The sequence below is a fragment of the Schistocerca cancellata genome, chromosome 1, assembly GCF_023864275.1.
Source record: "Schistocerca cancellata isolate TAMUIC-IGC-003103 chromosome 1, iqSchCanc2.1, whole genome shotgun sequence".
Classification (NCBI taxonomy): Eukaryota; Metazoa; Arthropoda; class Insecta; order Orthoptera; family Acrididae; genus Schistocerca; species Schistocerca cancellata.
In genome coordinates this window covers 784,751,783-784,767,797 of record NC_064626.1, presented here as the reverse complement: position 1 = coordinate 784,767,797, position 16,015 = coordinate 784,751,783, and the positions used below count along the sequence as shown (strand labels likewise).

At 43.4% G+C, this 16,015-nt stretch overlaps 1 protein-coding gene across 1 annotated transcript in view; it reads right to left on the bottom strand.

The window, feature by feature from the left end:
- Positions 1-16,015, bottom strand: part of LOC126103249 (otoferlin-like) — a 159,481-nt gene that overhangs the window by 58,261 nt on the left and 85,205 nt on the right. Inside the window, exons 7-9 of the mRNA XM_049912330.1 lie at positions 14,651-14,725; positions 8,561-8,686; positions 1,829-2,070 (exon numbers count right to left, since the gene is read on the bottom strand). Of these exons, the coding sequence (XP_049768287.1) occupies positions 1,829-2,070; positions 8,561-8,686; positions 14,651-14,725 (443 nt within the window). The remainder of the gene's footprint in view (positions 1-1,828; positions 2,071-8,560; positions 8,687-14,650; positions 14,726-16,015) is intronic.

Here is a 16,015-nt window from a genome sequence, read left to right as displayed (position 1 = left end):
TCTGCTAGCTTATGTATCCTTGGGAAAAACGAGTGACAAAATGGTTCAAATGGCTCTGAGCACTATGGGACTTAACATCTGTGGTCATCAGTCCCCTAGAACTTAGAACTACTTAAACCTAACTAACCTAAGGACATCACACACATCCATTCCCGGAGGCAGGATTCGAACCTGCGACCGTAGCAGGCGCGCGGCTCCGGACTACGCGCCTAGAACCGCTAGACCACCGCGGCCGGCAAACGTGTGACATTCTTCTAATAATTTCCGGGTATGCAGCCGGAACCCGTCGACATTCTGCCACAATATTTCTTCCCAGAGACGTCCGGTCATCATCAGGTGAGTACACAACTACTGAAGAGCCCAGGTGCAACCGCGGTATTTATGCCGAATCGCGCGCATGCGAAATGTACTGGCATCCTACATCGCATGCGTCAGGTGTTGACATGCGCGGCATAGCCGAGTTGTACGTGCTGCCCTCAGTGGTGAAGATCATCTAGTCATTGAGTATCGAATGACGCTGTCGATTCCACTGTGATTGTATAATTTTAATAACAAGATTCCAATTTTTATTCAGCTGAAAGCCGTTGTAACGATTTATAAGATTACCGGCAAGACGTATTTCCACTGATTCATTGATTACGGAATCCCAAAATCCGGAAACCGGAGCTAAAATTTTTCTTCCATTGTATTCCATTGAATGTCCCAAAGAAATACAGTGCTCTGCTACTGCCGATTTTGACGGTTCCCACAGACGCGTGTATCTTTCATGTTCTGTACATCGTTCATGGACAGTTATTGTCGTCTGGCCAATATATGCAAAGCCACATTCACAGGGAATTTTGTAGACGCCTGCTTTCTTCAGTTGTAAATCGTCTTTAACGGATCCAACCAGGGCCCCGTTCCTTGCTGGTGGGGCCGGCCGGAGTGGCCGTGCAGTTCTAGGCGCTACAGTCTGGAACCGAGCGACCGCTACGGTCGCAGTTTCGAATCCTTCCTCAGGCATGGATGTGTGTGATGTCCTTAGGTTAGTTAGATTTAATTAGTTCCAAGTTCTAGGTGACTGATGACCTCAGAAGTTCAGTCGCATAGTGCTCAGAGCCATTTGAACCATTTGAATTTTGCTGGTGGACGGAAGATAACCTTGATTTTATTTTTCTTCAGTAAGCGGGCTATTTTAGACGACACATTCCCGGCGTATGGAAGGAACGCAGTTGATTTAAAGTTGTCATCGGCGTGCTCAGTGCCTTGCTTCTTGTTATGACAGTTGCGCATGGCCTTCCTTATTTGGCGTGAAGTGTAGCCATTCTCTTTAAAAACCTTCTCCAAGTGTTCTAATTCTGCATGGAGGTTTTCATCATCTATATCACATGCGCTCGATGTATTAAGGTACTGAGAACGCCGGCTGTTTGTGCCTGGTGATGGCAGCTTGACGCCTGGAGATACAGATCTGTGTGAGTCGGTTTCCTGTACACAGAATGTCCTAATGACCCATCATTTTTACGGCGTACTAGCACGTCTAGAAATGGCAAAGTGCTATCTTTTTCAGTCTCCATCGTGAATTGGATATTCTCATGTAATGAGTTTAAGTGATGAAGGAATTTCTCCAGTTCTTGTCTGCCATGAGGCCATACAACAAAAGTATCATCAGCGTACTGCCAGAAGACCGTAGGCTTTAAAACAGCAATGTCACGTGTGACATTGATAGCCGAATATGAAGAAAAGGACTAACAACAAACCTTACGGTCGCAGCTCGAGTTTTTCGAAACTTACGACTATCCCTGGTATCGGTCGATGCTCGTGCAGCTAACATGCTTGACATGCGACTTGCCTGCCGAACACGGGCTCCACCTGCTGCGGGATGTAGTCGTCCCTGGAGCCGGCCACCTGGCCGCCCACCCGCATCTCCACGTAGGGGTCGGACAGCCCTGTCGGGTCTCGCGGGTGCAGCTCCGTGGCCCGCACGCAGTAGCAGCGCACGCACACACGCACCGGCGCGTTGTTCTCGTGCCGCGACAGCAAGCGAACAGCCGGCCGCTCCGGGAACGGGGACGGGTACAGGCATAGCGCAGCCTAGTGCACAACAACGGCGGCAGAAATGATTTCGCTCTGATCGGAATGGCTGTTTTTGCCATGTTGTTCAAACAAGAGCATTAAGCTTGAGGAGAGATATGAGGGCAATATACGTTGATAAAACAATAGAGAAAACAGAGGGTATCGAAATATGTTCAAAATGGTTCAAATGGCTCTGAGCACTATGGGACTTAACATCTATGGTCATCAGTCCCCTAGAACTTAGAACTACTTAAACCCAACTAACCTAAGGACAGCACACAACACCCAGCCATCACGAGGCAGAGAAAATCCCTGATCCCGCCGGGAATCGAACCCGGGAACCCGGGCGTGGGAAGCGAGAACGCTACCGCACGACCACGAGATGCGGGCCTCGAAATATGTCCGCTTGTCTGCATGCAATCGCTATAGCAGTGCATATGATGGTGAAACGTGATCAAAGCGTCGAACGTTACAGATATGTAAAACAGAGGCGTTCATAACCAGTTCCAGTCGCCGCTTTTCTTAGAAAGAACTTGCATGATAACATCCCTATAATCAGTAATTTGAAGGTTTCTTTTTTATACCAATAGGGCAGAGCTTTTCAAATTTTTGTAGGGCATGTAGAGATGCTGATGCTTCCTTGCCCATTGTATTTACGTGCTAAGTCTAATTTAGATTTTCACCTATTATTACTCCTAGATTCTTTGCTGAAGAAAGAAGTTGATATTTGTTCCATTTTGAATTAAAGATGGTAGGAATTTCGGGCTAATGAGTGCAGATTTACCAATCAGTACCACTTCCGTAAATATATTTTGTTAGTACACACTAGTCAGTACTGAAATTCTCGATATTGTCTTGCATTTAAAGATCACCAGCATAAATGTGATATTTGCAACAAGACAAAATTGATGACACATCATTGATACACAACGAAAAGAGTATAGGATCTAATAACGATCCCTGTGGGACGCTTCATTCTACCTGCCTCAATAGTGACTTTGTGCAGCCGGACACGACGCATTCTTGGCGAGGCTTCAGATATGAGAGAAGCACTGTACTGCATATGGCAAGTAAGTTAGGCTACTAAGTGTGGCAAGTAAAATATGAAACTGAACAATGTCAAATGCTTTGCTGAAGTCTAAGAAGCTACTTGATAACTGTCTCTTGCCCATCCATGGCAAGCTTGAGGTCACCTGTTACCGTTATTAAGGCAGATGTAGTGACTGGTTATCACCTGTTAGGTTATCTGTAGTTATGTAGATTGCTAGCTGGTCATTTTATTTATTTTATCGTATGGCGAGGGCCCCCCGTCGGGCAGACCGTTCTTTCAATTTGACGCCACTTCGGCAACCTGCAGTCGATGAGGATGATAGGATGATGAATAGGACAACACAACACCCAGTCACTGAGCGGAGAAAATTCCCCGACCCAGCCGGGAATCGATCCAGGGCCCAGAGGATTGACAATCCGTCACGCTGACTATTCGCCTACCGGGGGCGGACAGCTCGTCGTTGACTAATAAGACCTACAACGGTTAGAACAGTCGTTAACATAGGAAACCACAGCGAATTTAACTGCTACCCTCAAAGACAAAACATTGAAGACTCTTACCAACAAATTATGACTTGTAGCTATTCCAAGGAGAATTCAAAAGAACTGCGCGTTGCCTTTTAGGAAGTAAATGTGTGGGCTTTGTCAATCCAAACATTTTGTAACTGTCTCCATCGCGAAGACGGTTGGTAAGGACTCTCGCAAAGTGGAAGATGAAACAATGAGCTCGTGTTCTTTTCATCGACGAGTGCATGTTACTTCAGGGGATTGATGATCTTTATAAAAGAGTATGGAAACGGCCAGTCGGCAGGGTAGCAGCGCATGCTGTTCCACGGGTTCAGCTGGAAAGTGAGTCAGGCATGTCTTGGGCCGGTACCATTTACGGGTGTTGGACGGCTCACAACGCTATAGAAGGTACTTTGAGGGCTGCTCAGTATCCACATTGAATTCTCCAACATGTTGTCCAACCCTACAGTCAAAATTTCGGCGATGAAGAGGACAGTAGAATTGTATATTGCGCCCAAGTCGTCAACGTCTTCATCCAGGCGACAGGGATTAACGTGTGGTATCTGCTGACATTAACCCGACTGAGCATGCTTGGCAGCAGTTAATGCACAGCGTGGAGTAATATGGCATCGAATGTTGCCCAGAAACAGATTTCGATTTCATAGGTTCTGTACACTTTCGAAGATACAATTATTTCACAGTTACTTTATTTTCTTTAGTTTCATAAGCCTTATTCTTTCACCCTCTTATTCTTTCACCCTCTGCTCCCTATGAATTGAAGTCCAAACGTATTTGTGGATATGTAGATGGTGTAAAACTTTATTTCAGCTATTTACTTCATAAGTGGTGCGTAGCGTCTGTCGGCCGTTATGGAGTAAACTGCGGTATACAGGGTATTTCAAAAAGGTCCATCTTAACTTACCCATATGAGTACAGTGTCAAAACAACCATCCGACTTCACAAGTCTATATCTTTTACACATTGTATTACAGAACCTCACTCACCAAAAAAATTCGCACTTTGTGAGATCAGGGGACGCTGCACACGAACAGTTGTAGTGCCTCGAGAATTTCGGGGAAAATTCTAGAGACACTCGTAATTCCACAGTCTCGAACACATATTATTTTAGGGATAAGTGTGGTAAAGTAGAACTATATCTACTGCCCCGCAGTGTGTGTGCAGGACGGACATGTATCGGACGGACGATCGGCGAGAGCAGGTAGTCGCCGAGCCCGCCTAAGAAGTTACACGTCCCACCCCTGGAGTAAACGCGTGCGTCGTACTCTGTGAGATATAAAACATTGTTGGTGTAAACATTTGAAGGTTGTTAAAAGAAAAGAAGAGACTTTATTCATTCATTCTCTCACTTACTGTCGTAAAGTCTGGACAGTTGTCTTGTTAAACTTGGAGAGATTTATAGACTGTATTTATAGAAAGATGATTGTAATAGCTTCTGTCGGACCGGAAGGTGTCGAGCTTACGGGAAATGTTTTAGTGTATGAAAACTGTTGTGTGTTATGAAAATACAGTGAGATTGAGTTCAAAGTATTCTCAAGTGTACCGAGTTATTTAAAAATATAGTAAATTCCTCCAGAGTGGCATCTATTCTTCACAGAAGAAGCTGGGCAGAACATCACAGCCGGCTATCCTGAAAGAAGATCGGCGAAGCAACTTCAGGTAAGTTCGACAGCCAAGAGGGAGTGTGAGTCTTGCACACCAGTATCACAATGCCACCATTAATCACTGGAAACCGCCAGACAGTGCAATGCGAGAGCCATAGGCCCATTACGGCCGATCTTTCGTTGAGGTGGGCCATTGTTAAAAAGTGCTTTTACGTGCAGATGCAATTGCGATGTTGTTCTGTCCTGTTGAAAAATGAAATTCTCGGAATGTTCTCGCAATACTGGAATGCGCCATATTTCCATCATACCCAGAGACGTGATTCAATTAATCGTCCTTTACTCAAAAAATAGCATGCTCGATTGGTATGTGGCTACTGTGTTCCACATGTGATGGTTCAATTTTCGTGTTAAATGGAACGTAGCGTCGTCACTGAACACTAACCGTGAATAGATATCGACATCTTCCATCGCGACGTACAGAATGAATTCACAAAAAGCTACATATTCTCGTTTACCACCATTCTAGCAACTGAATCCTGTATGATATGAAACACAAGAAATGAGGACTGTAGTATCCCGTTGTGGGTGAGGCACGCGCAAGAAAAGAAACATTCCCAGGTGCCCAATAGCAATAGAAATTTATTACGACACAGAAAGTACACGATAACGTTGAGCCAATGGAACAGCTTCCGAGTGCAGGCAACAAAAAATGATCCTGATCTGATGAAACATTGTCACTAATACAATAATAGTTCTTGAAGGTGAAGTGCAGGTTAAGCCTCAATCTGTCGCGATCGATAAACACTGTCACTGGTCGGCGCGATATCGTTAGGGAGACGCTTAAAAAACTCCAGCGGCAGACGCTACAACAGAGGCGTTGTGCATCACGCAAAGGTTTAGTATTGAAATTTGGAGAAAGTACTTTCCGGGAAGGGACGGACAACGTATTACTTCCTCCCACATACATCTTTGTAAATAATCACCACGATGGATTCAAGATACTGGAGGTAATACAGGAGCTTAACGACAATCATCCTTCCCACGCGCCATTTCCGAGTGGAACAGGGAGGAGGGGATCAATTAGTGGTATCAGGAGTATCCTCTGCAACACGCCACTAGGTGGCTTGTTGAGTATTGATGTAGCCATACAGATACCATAGGCACAGTCGGCACGGTGGGTATGGGCTGCATTCGCGATGTCCTAGCTCCCAATGACGACACTTCCGAAGTAGAACGTTGATGTCGATCCTGAAACACTGACTGGCGAGCTGGTTTTCGTTTCCCTCGCCCCTTATGGGCGGGCGTGGGGCTGGTACCTATACAGCCAACCTGCTCTTCAGCAAGTAGACGATAGTCACTAAGTTAGAAGCTGAACGTCAAAGAAGGAGACATATTTACCATGAATTTCATTTTTTTTAAAGGTGAAGTTAATAGGATAACACAAGGAATAATGCTGTCTGGGGAACTGCTAGGCGGCATCCTATGAAGGCCTATAGGGTAATATCACATGGTTCTTAGTGCCGGCTCAAGAGTGCTTTATCCGACAGAGTTGGCAACCCCACTAATGCAATAACCGTCGCACGCAGGTGGGTTGTCTCTGCGTTGCAGGCGCCTTGACTAGACGGCAACCCGTGTCCTTCTATTGTATGGCGTGTGGCTGGATCGTAAGGCGCTTGCTGTACGCAATATTCCTCTTTCCATCGGAGGCGATAGCGGAACCATGTCACTGCGCAGGTCAGCCATGGGCAACCTTTAGTGACCTACGGGCCCCACTCACTTACTTTGTTAAGTCCGCGGATCGTCTCGCTCTGTGACGCGACAGCAGTTCTCCTAGCGCAGAAAGTCAAAATTATACCGTTCGTGACGTTAATGCTTATGGGGGAGAGCATCGATATGTTGGCACCCTTTCCCAACACGCTACGGGAACAAATTATGCCTTTAAACATGCATTTTTGAGAGCACATTCATTTTATGTTCATCCCATCTTCAGCTGTTTACATTAATCGCGCGTCATGAACATTGTTTTTTTACCGACGACGTTTTGCAGTAACTGTCTTAAAATCTTCCATTGCAAAATTCTGCTACGCCGATAATAAATAAACAATTATTGTGAAACGTAAACAAATGTAAACATGTGAAGATCGGTTGTGAGGCATCTTGAAATGTCATCATGAGTAAATAATTGCCTATAAAAGTAACTGGTTGCTGCTAATTCATTATAAATTACCTCCAGTTTCGACAGTTGCAGTGTTCTAATGCGTCCTCACAGGATAAGTAAGACGTACCAACGTTAGTGCGAAAAAGAACAGGAAAACGAAATACGGCAATGAGATACGCATTCGCAGTCTACAAGCGGTTAGGAGTAATTTTGCGATGTTTGGCCACAGGCAGGTCATTCGAGTGTTTGATATTTAGTGTGGAAATATCCACAAACATTACTAGTGAGCATTTTTTAAATATTTGACCAAAAATACTTTTGATGTCTCATCCAAAAGCATGGACTGTTTCTGTATCACTAAATAAATTAAGCGCTCAGACTACAAATGTGTTTTACTTTGTTGTTCAAATCCAGCGGTGTCGAATTAGCATTTCGCATGTGCTGAGTACCCGAAACTTCCACTGGTCTGTGACATGAGCTGCAAGCCTGAGACGAGCCGAGTGTCAGCTCGAAAATATCGGGAAATGCTCCCCGGGCGGTGTACATGCGAGCCCCTCACTTTCTCTCCCATAAATTTCTTCCGCGGGTGGCAGTGAAACCAACTGAATGCCGGATCCGTGGGTCAATGTGATGTCCAACAGTTTGGTAGACGGTAACTGCGGCGGAGACGACAGCTGAAGATACGGCATGGACTCCGTGCAACACTCTCTTGAAAGTGTTCCACCTCTTGACAGGAGGAGTACGACTCCTGTGGATTCTTCCTCACATAAACAACAAGTGTCTGGAAGCTGCTAGTACCATCGACCAATTCTTTGAATTGTAGGAGTTGGAGTGCCGTACTGTCAACTAAACTACCGGCGCGCTACTGTGACTGTCGAATGCCTTTGTTGATGTGCTGTTGCCAACTCAACTCGATACATTTTGGAATATGAATGAAAGAACGAGCTTCCGAACTAGATACATGTGGGAGGCCGCTACCGGCAACCACATGAATCGGCAACTTACAACTTGCGCCAAGGCAACTACTTGTTTCACTGCTTGTGCTAAAATCTAACCGTGTTCCTATCTTAACTCATGTAGAAGATACAGTCTTGTAAAATTGGATGAATCTTTTCGAGTATGATGCCCAGTGGTTTCTGATGTAAACTTACAGCTGTCGACTTATTCTCACCTTGACGTGCCCCACGACCGGGCTGCGGCCGGAGCCGGCGCGCTTGCCCCTGTGCAGAGAAAAGCAGCGCAGCCAGTCTTGCAGGCCGCTGAACTGGGACAGCTTCTCCAGCTCGCACGGGTATAACTGCAAGCAGACCAATACCAATGTAAAGAATCTAACTCACCAAGTCAAAGAGAATGCTTCAAAATCAAGTCTTAAACCGTAATCCATGCACAGTCACTTTATTCACGAGGGGCCTTCAATAAGTAACGCAATATATTTTTTACTTGGCCAATTTCGGTTGAAAAGATGCGGAATTTGTTGTAGGCTATCGTGAAATATTCCCGCTTCAGCTTCGATAGTTCCACGAAGTTCCAGTGGGTGACTGCGCTATATATAGTCTTCAAAATGGCGTCTGTGACGGAGATGCGTTTCAAGCAGAGAGCTGTCATTGAGTTTCTTTTGACGGAAAACGAGAGCATCACAGTTACTCATAGGCTCTTGCAAAATACCTACGGAGACATGGAAGTGAACAAAAGCACGGCTATTCGTTGGGCGAGGCGTTTGTCATCATCGCAACAAGTTCACGGAAACCGGCTGGCCGCACACTGCTGTGACTCCTACAGTGTTGGGACGTATGAACATTCTCATTCGAGGTGACATATCAGAATCAAGCACCTCGCTGCTCAAGTGGACGTCTCTGTCGGTAGCGCTGCCACACTCGTCCACCAGTTGGAGTACTCGAAAGTATGTGCCAGCTGAGGTCATCGCCGCCTAACACATGACCATCAAAAGCAACAAACGGCTATTTGTGCGGAATTGTTCGCTCGTTACGAGGCTGATCGTAACAATTTTTTGTCGAATTTCGAAGCAGGCGATGAAACATCGGTTCATCATCTCGAAACAGAAACAAAACGACATTCCGTGGAGTGGCGCGACACTACCTCTCCTCCGAAGATAAACTTCATATCCGCACCGTCAGAGGTAACGTCATGGCGACAGTCTTCTGATGTCCTCCGTCATGGTTCAACGATCAACATGGAAGTGTTTTGTGCTACCCTCAGGAAATTTAAGAAACGACTTCAGCGTTTTGGTCGCCACATAAATGCAAACGAACTTCTCAAAATGTTCGAATGTATGTGAAATCTTATGAGAGTTAACTGCTAAGGTCATCAGTCCCTAAGCTTACACACTACTTAACCTAAACTATCCTAAGGACAAACACACACACCCATGCCCGAGGGAGGACTCGAACCTCCGCCGGGACCAGCCGCACAGTCCATGACTGCAGCGCCTTAGACCGCTCGGCTAATCCCGCGCGGCTAACGAACTTCTCCTCATGCATGACAATGCAAGGCTTCACACAAGAAAAGCACATAAAAGTTATTTGGACCGTTCTTTCTCTGCCATACTACAGCCGGATCTTGCACCTTCTGACGTCCATCTACATGGCTAAATGAAGAATGCATTCCGCGGGAAGCAATACTTGGATGGTGGGGAGGTTAGTGTTGCAGCAAGGTGCTGGGACCGCCGTGGATCAGTAGAGTGGTACGATGCGGGCATACAGCCCCTCCCAAGTAGATGGCGTAAGGCCGTCGTATTGAACGGAGATTACATTGAAAACTGGGTTCAAATGGTTCAAATGGCTCTCAGCACTATGGGACTTAACATCTATGGTCATCAGTCCCCTAGAACTTAGAACTACTTAAACCTAACTAACCTAAAGACATCACACAACACCCAGTCATCACGAGGCAGAGAAAATCCCTGACCCCGCCGGTAATCGAACCCGGGAACCCGGGCGCGGGAAGCGAGAACGCTACCGCACGACCACGAGCTGCGGACTGAAAACTGGGGTTTTGTAGCCAAAATAGAGGGGTGTATTGAAATAATGAATAAAACCAACCTTGTTTCTTTTGATTTCACTTGGCAAAATTAGTGGCTTCAGATCCTCTCTTACATCTAACCAGACATCGTTAGTGAATCAACATTACAATTTCAATAGTACAGGAGAAATATATAAAAATAATGCTAAACACAATAACAGTAATAATAATGACAATATTTGCAGTAGTCAACATACGAAATTCAAGACATGTCAGTCGCATAAACATTGTATTAAGCAATTTCTCCATTAAGTTCGTGGCGAATCTGAGTAACGTCATCCAGTAGAAACGCAGCGTAAAAGTACTGAACGAATCAAAGTGGGATATGAGGTTGTATGATCATAAAAAGTGAGATAAATAATGTGATAAGAAAAGCAGATGATACGGAAGGAAGGGAACGGAAGTAGAAAGAAACGAAAAAAAAGACGTTTAGTGACATAGATATTGGTTTCTTATGGACAGAAAGAAAATAGCTGGGATAAGCGCAAAAGAAAGCTGCGCCGCTGATAACAAATAAAGCTTTAATCTTCTCTTGAATGCTGACTGGTTTGGGATAAGACGCAATTTACTGGGTACTTTGTTCCACATTCGTACAGGAAGTGGAGCAGAAGATGGAGAAAGACATACAGGGTGTGTCCCTAAGAAATAACAGGTGCATTTTCTATAGTGTTTCAGCAGATATTTGAAATTTTGTTTTTCCAACGCGTAAGTGGAGTCAGCCCAAACAAGAACTGTTACCATGTCTTTTATGCGATCCCCAGCGTCGATGGGACGCGCCAGTTTGTTTCCCGTTACAAATAAAATTATTTTTCAAGTGGAATTTTACGTGCCCATTCGCAGAGCGGTCCAATAGTAGTCTACTCTGATATTTGTTTTAACAACGTGTGTCAACAGGAACAGTAAAAGACTAAGAATAACCAGTACTCCAGAGGCGAAACAACGGCCCTGGACCGCGCTCGGAAATCTCAAACTACCTCTAGATTTCCAGAGGGCTTTTGACATGTTCCTTACTTGTGATTCGTAATCAGATTACGTCTCTGTGGAGTATCGTCTCAGTCGTACGACTTGTTTCGTGATTTCCTGTCACAAAAGTCGCAGTTCATAGTAACTGATGGGAAGCCACCGAGTAAAACAGGAGTGATATCTGGAACCTCCAAAGAAGGGTTATAGACCCCTGCTGTTCCTAGTCTATATATACGGTTTAAGAGAGAATCTGAGAAGTCCTCTTAGACTGTTTGCGGATGATGTTGTCATTTACCCTCTATTATAGTTTTCATAAGATCAAAACCAATTGGAAAATGATTTATATATGATATTTGTACGAAACACTGCAAGTGTGAGGTCATCCATACAGGTACTACAAGGTGTCCGCTAAATTTCGGTCACACGATAAATCACAATAACCTAATGGCTGTCAATTCAATTAAATATCTAGTGATTGCAATTACTTAAATTGGAACTATCATATACATAATACTGTGGGGTAGGCAAACCAAAGATTGCGTTTTTATTGGCAGAACACTTATAAGAAGGCCCACTGAAGAGACTGCTTACACTGCGCTTGCCCGTCCTCTTCTAAATTATTTCTGTACGGTATGGGATTCATATCAGATAGGATTGACGGAGGACAAAGAAGGGCAGCTCGGTGCATTAACGCGAAATAGAGGAGAGAGTGTCACAGATATGGGATGATATTGGAGTGGCAATCATTCAAACGAAGGCATCTTGAGTTGCGGTGAGCCTTTTCACGAAATTTAAAACATCAATTTTTCTCCTCAGAATGCGGCAATATTTTTTGGTGCCTTCTTGTATAGGGAGGAAGGATTATCGTTATTAAATAAGAGAAATCAGAGCTCGCACGGAAAAATTGTAAGTGTCCGTTTCTCTCGCGTTCTGTTCGACAGTAGAACGGCAGGGAAACAGTCTGAAGATGGTTCGATGAACCCTCTGCGAGCCACTTAATTGTGAACTGCAGAATACTCATGTAAATATAGATCGTAAACTTGTTGTAATCGAACAGTGTTGAAATGTTTGCTTGACATTTGTCCATGGCATATCTGATGTCACCAGTTACTTTGGTTAATGCAGTTACTGTGTTATGATGTGTCCGGAAGTCAGGTTGATATTTATTGTAGATGTTATAAGTTTTAAAATAATTCATCTGTTGTTTGTGACCAATGAACATAAAGGCTTTAGATATTCCGGGTAATATGCTGATCAGCCTATAGTTGCTTGGCGATTTTAGGTAATCATTCTTGGGTACTGGTTGAATTAAGGTTTGCTTCCACTCAGTAGACTATGTACCTCTTACAAGAGAGATACTGGAGATGTATTTGAGCACTGGAGAAGTAGCATCGACTACGTTTTTAATTATACCTATGCTCATCCGAACATTACCTACTGCCTCAGAAGAGACTCTCATGATTGTTTTTCGTACTGTGGGTGTAGAAAGATGTTTTAAGGAAAACGCGTCTGTCTAGAAATTGATATCTTGTGGCTGATAATTTATCACGGCTTGAGAACTGACTGCTGTTGAGAAAAAATATTTTAATTCGTCTGTAGACGCTGAGGGCCTGCATGATTCTACGTGAAGCATACAACCTAATTTTGGTGTTGCACACGTTTTGCTTCTTTGTTCAGTAGCCTGAATCTTTTACGTGCAGATTATGTTTCTTCATTATCTGGCGTAGTTCTGTAGTCAGCCGTAGAGGGAGCTCTCTTTACTGTGACAGAAGGTTTAAGGGCAATTTTCTTATAGAATGAGAGAAGTCTGCTTCTTAATTTAAAATGCTTGTCTAACAAATATGTTTCTCATACTGACCGCATTTCACTTTTTCTGGTGGGTATTACATCTGCTCATTCTCACCTAAACTTCCTTTTAGTAAATAGATATGAATAATTCTTTCCGAAAAGACACGCATATTAGTGTTATCATTTTTTACATAGAGTTTCCTTGTTCAGTGTGTAAAGTTATGAGCGTGTAGGCGACCTACTCGGCCGCCTACAGTTGCTAGCAGTAAGGTGAGTTTGATACAGAGCTGAAAGCTAGCGGTTGCAAGGACTCACGACACGCCACGGCAGTTTCAGCTTCCGGCTAGGTGACCGGTACGAGCGAATCCAGATTCAAAGACAAGCAGAGTCGCAGAAAACAGAGAAAATCCCAGTACGAGGAATTCTGACGACTGTCATTTACATGGCGTTTGTGCGGGAGACAATGCTTCAAGACATGGCAGGCTGTCAGACAGAGCTGAAAGATGCTTAATTTACAGCTCGTTGAGATTCGACAACAACTCACATCAAATATTAATGCAAATCTGAATACATCTGTGGTCTCAGAAAAATGAGGCACATCCAATGACACAACAGTATGTCAGTATGTTTAAAACAACATAAGTTAACATTTCACAGTGAATAAATATTTACTCGATGTACCTCTGAACTGTTTCATGTGATTTCAACAAACGGTATCTCAGATGATAGCATTTCCATGGTAGCTGTTGTTGTTATGGTCTTCAGTCCTGAGACTGGTTTGATGCACTTCTCCATGCTACTCTATCCTGTGCAAGCTTCTTCATCTCCCAGTGCCTACTGCAACCTACATCCTTCTGAGTCTGCTTAGTGTATTCATCTCTTGGTCTCCCTCTACGATTTTTACCCTCCACGCTGCCCTCCAATACTAAACTGGTGATCCCTTGATGCCTCAGAACATGTCCTACCAACCGTTCCCTTCTTCTGGTCAAGTTGTGCCGCAAACTTCTCTTCTCCCCAATCCTATTCAATACTTCCTCATTAGTCATGTGGTCTATCCATCTAATCTTGAGCATTCTTCTGTAGCACCACATTTCGAAAGCTTCTATTCTCTTCTTGTCCAAACTATTTATCGTACTTGTTTCACTTCCTTGCATGGCTACACTCCATACAAATACTTTCAGAAACGACTTCCTGACACTTAAACCTATACTCGATGTTAACAAATTTCTCTTCTTCAGAAATGCTTTCCTTGGCATTGCCAGTCTACATTTTATATCCTCTCTACTTCGACCATCATCAGTTATTTTTCTCCCCAAAAAGTAAAACTCCTCTACTCCTCTAAAAAAAAAAAAACATGTATCGAAAATGAAGTGCCGAAAATTTGTATTGCTTCAGTAAATAATATATAACTCGTGTCACTCACTTCTGAATACTGTTTCGTCAAAAAAATAGAGCGAACGATTACACTTACCTCCAACTTTTCCACCGGTTCTGTCGCCTCGGCTCCCACGTGGCCAGCTAGAGACAATTTCCTGTCTCGTTCTGCCTGTTGACACATCAATACCAATTATTATAATTAATCAGTATTGTTATAAAATTATAAAAACAACCTGTAAACACGTTGCGATGTGTAAACTACGTTTACAGTCTCGGTAGAGTAAATAGGAACGATTTTGTTTGATTGTTTTTCATTGCGGTATAACTAAGTCAAACCTATACCATTCTTACTTACTACATGTTAATGGAGGATAGTTTAAATGCTACTTTTGCAGATAAGTCAATTCAAAGAAATATTAGTTTGTTTACGTATAGCCCTAACTTTTGTGGACGAGTTTTGCATTTACGTAGATAACGTACAACATTATTCTTGCTAAATTGTTATAATTCCTATTAATGAAAACTCCATGACTTGCCGTAGGATTATTACTAGCGTGGTTAGATGTGACTGTTGTTGGTTTTCTATTGGAATGGTCAACTAGGAAACAAGTAAGACCCTTCACTGGTTATGTGGGATGTGTGATAGAGATAGAAACATACTGAAACAGGATCGGAAGTTTGTTATCCTTCAGGGTGAATTAGATAAGACTAGAAAAGATGTGAACAGATTAAAGAGAGAAGGTTAACCAAAGGTGGAGAAACTGTATAGGACCTTTTAAGGCAACTTTTTTGGTTTATGTGACAATTAAGTTAGATAATACACTGAGCCTCAGGCAGATGTAGTTTTAAATAGGGCTCAAAAACATTTTAGTAAAAGTCTTACAAACTGCGATGTATGAAAATCAGTAAAAAGAAGGAGAATTTTGTCGTAGGTTAGTTCTCACACACATGTTGGAGGACGTACTATAGTTAGAAGACAAGGTTTCTAATTTCTTTAATGTAGAACTGGTCTGTGCCAGATGAAGGGCAAAACTATTCATTGAGATACTAAAGAAATACAGCCTTGTAAATATAGCTTCATCATCGAAAGTACACATTAGTAGTTCGTGTATATTCTGATGATCAGAGTCGTATTTCGAAGCGAGAGATAACGTCAAGTTGCAATGGGGGTTTGTGACGAGTACTGTGCCTCATATTGGTCATTCTGTACAGAAGAGCATAGGGAGAAATGGATAGAGCAGTAGCAAATATATTAAGGAAGGGTGGCACCTTTATAAGTGGCAAAATATTAACGATTATAGGGGTCAGGTAGGACCTTATTTTCAGTAATAAGAGTAAAAGTATCAATAGTTTAAGAGAAATTAAGAATGGAACGAACATTCACTTTCGAAAAGTAATCTAGTACTTTAGTACACTGCACACATGCAAACAGATCGTGATTCAGCATTTTCAGAAATGA